The sequence below is a fragment of the Xiphophorus maculatus genome, chromosome 16 (genome assembly GCF_002775205.1).
Source record: "Xiphophorus maculatus strain JP 163 A chromosome 16, X_maculatus-5.0-male, whole genome shotgun sequence".
NCBI classification, from domain to species: domain Eukaryota; kingdom Metazoa; phylum Chordata; class Actinopteri; order Cyprinodontiformes; family Poeciliidae; genus Xiphophorus; species Xiphophorus maculatus.
The window spans coordinates 6,304,773-6,308,425 of NC_036458.1; the positions used below are offsets into that span (position 1 = coordinate 6,304,773).

Genomic DNA, 3,653 nt, shown 5'->3' on the forward strand with positions numbered 1-3,653 from the left:
TTGTGGTTGTTCAGGGTTTTTTTTTATTTAAAAGTACAAATAATAGACCACAATTGGGGGACCTTGATTACACATTTCCACACAAATTGTAAAATGCAGGATTAAATGTGGTGCATTTTAATTACCATTAATCCAGTTGAGACCATTAGTAATGTTGGTTGAAGACAAAAATCAATTCCAACCTAATAGAGAATTATCTAATCGGATCAGTTTTGGGTAAAATGTTTGTAAGATATTAATCTGGCTCCATGAGAGTCGATAAAAATAAAACGCTCTTTCACCAAATACACCCACTAATAGGAGGTAGAAAGACATCTTTATTAACTTGTGTCATTTCTGAGACATGGGGCTTTTTGACAATGTAAGTTAAACTAAAGAGAGCATACACTTTATTTTTAGATAGGCACATCCTAATTTGTAGAAGATGGCAACATTATTTGTGGAATAAATCAAAAGAAAGCCTTTCACATTTGAGATCTGAAAACTGTTTTACAAATGAACTTTCAAGCACAATAACATTTGCAATTTAGCATGTCTTAAATCAGTTACCAGTTCCCTTGATGCTTTAACGTTTCTTTCATGCAGTGCTCCCGTTCTGAGAGAAAGCTGCAAGTCAAATTAACTGCACTAATGATCTTCCTCAAAGTTTAATATGTTAGGATAAAGGTGGAGCAATTCTCCTCTTTATTTCCATACACCAAAGTGGACTTCATAAATGTATTCACAGACTTCTCACTCTATCCCCCACCATTCTGCAAACAGCAGAGCCAAGTCCAGTGGTAGTTTGAGAAAGAGTGGGACGAATGTATGTGAAGATGCAAGAACCACCTGCTGAATCATCAAGCTGGCCCCTCCGTGGCCCATGTCACAGCTGGTTAAGGTGGGAGGCTATCACTGGGGCAGCTGCAGCAACGTGCCCTGTCCTGACGGCAGGTAAGTGACATTGCGGGCGCGTGAGAGCTGGAAGGCGATATCTTCCGCTGCCTCCAGCTTACGGAGCTCCACCAAACCATCACCGGCTTCCATCAGGGAGTTAGCGATGAGCAAGGCGGCCTGAGAATCCCCCTCTGCTGAAATGATGGCAGCCTGCTTCTGTTGCTCGGCCTAAAAAAGCATGCAGAAAAATGTCAGATTTAGACTGCTGAGCATCCCCGAGGAGAATGCATACGAAGGTTTGCTGAACAAGTGTTTTGAGTAATACCTTTTCTACAACAAAACGGGCCCTCTCTGCTTCCTGCTGGGCCACCTGCTTCATCTCAACAGCCTCTGTGAATTCTTTACCAAAGGTCAAGTGTGTCTAAAAAGAGAATTGTGAATTAGTTTGGAGTTGATACAAAAAAACACGACATTGTTGGAAATTTTAGAACCAGCTTCCTACCAGTGATACGTCATCCAAGATGAGTCCGAAGGTGGAAGCTCTTTCCGTAAGATCCTCACTGACCTGCCGAGACACGAGCTCTCTCTGGGTGATGAGCTCCCCGGCATCAAACCGAGCCTGTAAGGAAAAAGATGCTTGACTGAGTGATTATTCCAACAATATTAAAAAAAAAAAAATACTTTCTTCCTGGCTCTTAAAGGCTCACCACAACAGCCTTTAAGACCTCTGTGGTGATGGACGGTAGCACCCTCTCATCGTAATCCTCGCCGATGCTGGTGAAGATGCGGGGCAGCTGATTCGTCACCGGCCGGAAGAGGATACGCAGTGTGATGTTAACATTCTGCAGATCTGCAGAATAAGTGGTTCAAAGTGATTTATAGAACATAACCTAACTGCGAGTTTAAGACATCATGTCATGAGTGCATTAGCTCTTCTTTTTTTGTATAGTTTGAAAGAATTTGTAGAAACACACAGCCTGCCAGTTTCATGTTAAATCTGAGAAAAACATTCAGTGTTTTTTTCAAGTTTGCTCCATCTTCCCAACCTCCTGTAGTCACAGTAAATAGCTGCCTTTAGTAAATTCAGTTCTGATGGAGGATAAAGGGTTGTGGTTCCTTTCCACTGTCGTCACGTTTGTTTAGAAGAGACTTTTGCAAAGTCAAGGCCTTGATGAAATTTCCTGAAGAGATATTTTTTCCTCACCTGCATTATATTATTGGTAGGACTGAATTGGAAGGATTTGGATTTGATTCTACCTATATGGCTGTACTGATTGTTCTAAACTAATTTTTATAAATTAATTTAATTTATTTAAATAACTCACCTTTGCTGCCAGTGATGACAGGCACGTTACGTGGACGGGATCGACAATCAAAGATGATGGGCTTCTGAACCCAAGGAATGAGGAAGTGGGTTCCTTCACCGACAACTGCATCCTGTACACCTCTGAACCTGTCAAATATTACAGCCCGATGTCCTGCATCAACTGTAAAGAGAAATATTGTCAATAATACACATTATACATATAAATTATGTATTACATGTTTTCTAACATAGCTGATTACTTTTCTTGAGGTAAAATAATTAGCTATAATCAAAAAGTCTCAAAAACTGATTACTTTAAAAGAACAATTGTTAAAAATGTAGAGACAGAGTATGCCATTACGGTTTTTCCCTCATTGGAACGTTGATGTTTTGTAAAATTAATATTGGAGCATTTGTGTGAATCTGTTGACTAATTTGACCATTTATCCATTTCACAAGTTTCAGTGAGAAAGCAGTAATATAGACCATTTTGAGCATAATTATATCAAGTGATTCTTATACAGATGTCATATCTAATATAAATATGAATGTAGGAAAGAGGGAAAAAAGACATATTAGTCAAATGAGTGGGCTGACTATTAAAAAACAAACAAGCTCAGATCATAACGACTACAATTATAGAATAGGTTCCATTACTACTGTACATTATTTTTAATGTACTATGTGCCAGATGTTCCCTTATCTAACTATTAAAGCTGTCCATGTGCAGCACTCACCGTTGAAGAGGGCGGAGTTCACAACACCTCCACCAATAGCAAGGGCGAGCCCCAACTTTCCGATAGACTCAAACAGCTTGGCCATGACCGCAGCAACCTGCAGGTGGAAACAAGGAACGTTTCGGTGACCCCGACTGCAACTTTACTAGTATGGCACGCTATGTAAACCAATTAAGTCTTTGTTGAAATCCTTAAAAAGCCACCGTTAATCCCTTCACTGCAGGACAAACAAACAGTGGCCTTGGTTGATGCCAACCACGGCTGTAGGGTAAAGCTAATTTAGCTCATCATTAGCTAGCTTTAGCTTAGAGATTAGCAGTGCATTGATAGCGCTAGCAAATTCCTACCAGATTTAAATGTGTTGTTTCACCAAGCCAACTAAAACGTTATTAAGTATAGTGTGCTGTTTGAAATGTATCAGTAAAATGTGTGCGGCTTAAATATTAACAGATAGCAGTTAGCTTTCGCTGATGGAGATAAGACAGTGGAACTCGTGCTCGTCTTACTCAAACCCCGGCCAGTCAAGGCAACCGTTTTACAACACCGTTAGTGCACAAAAAAGGGTCAATTTAGGGTAATCATGACTGTTACACTAAGCTCTAACTTAACAGTTTTGTATTTTTTGTGTTCTGATTACAATATGTGTCATAACTAACCTCAGTTTGCTCCAACGACTGTGACCTCCACCGGACACTACGTACAACACATGAAATATTTCACTCACGGCGCCTGCG

At 40.1% G+C, this 3,653-nt stretch overlaps 1 protein-coding gene across 1 annotated transcript; it reads right to left on the reverse strand.

The window, feature by feature from the left end:
- Positions 1 to 3,653, reverse strand: phb (prohibitin). Its single transcript, XM_005796675.3, has 7 exons — positions 3,576 to 3,653; positions 2,920 to 3,016; positions 2,202 to 2,363; positions 1,584 to 1,726; positions 1,379 to 1,495; positions 1,202 to 1,297; positions 1 to 1,104 (listed from the first exon to the last, which is right to left on the reverse strand). Exons 2-7 carry the CDS (start codon positions 3,002 to 3,004, stop codon positions 892 to 894), a joined length of 816 nt encoding a protein of 271 aa, XP_005796732.1. The 5' UTR covers positions 3,005 to 3,016; positions 3,576 to 3,653; the 3' UTR covers positions 1 to 891.

Bases quoted from the DNA above. Each gene is read 5' to 3' on its own strand.
- phb (XM_005796675.3), bottom strand. From the start codon at position 3,004: ATGGCCAAGCTGTTTGAGTCTATCGGAAAGTTGGGGCTCGCCCTTGCT. The intron at 1,727-2,201 runs GTGAGTTATTTA...CTTATTCTGCAG, and splicing joins TGTCATCACTGGCAGCAAAG to ATCTGCAGAATGTTAACATC. The intron at 1,496-1,583 runs GTGAGCCTTTAA...TTTTCCTTACAG, and splicing joins AGGTCTTAAAGGCTGTTGTG to GCTCGGTTTGATGCCGGGGA.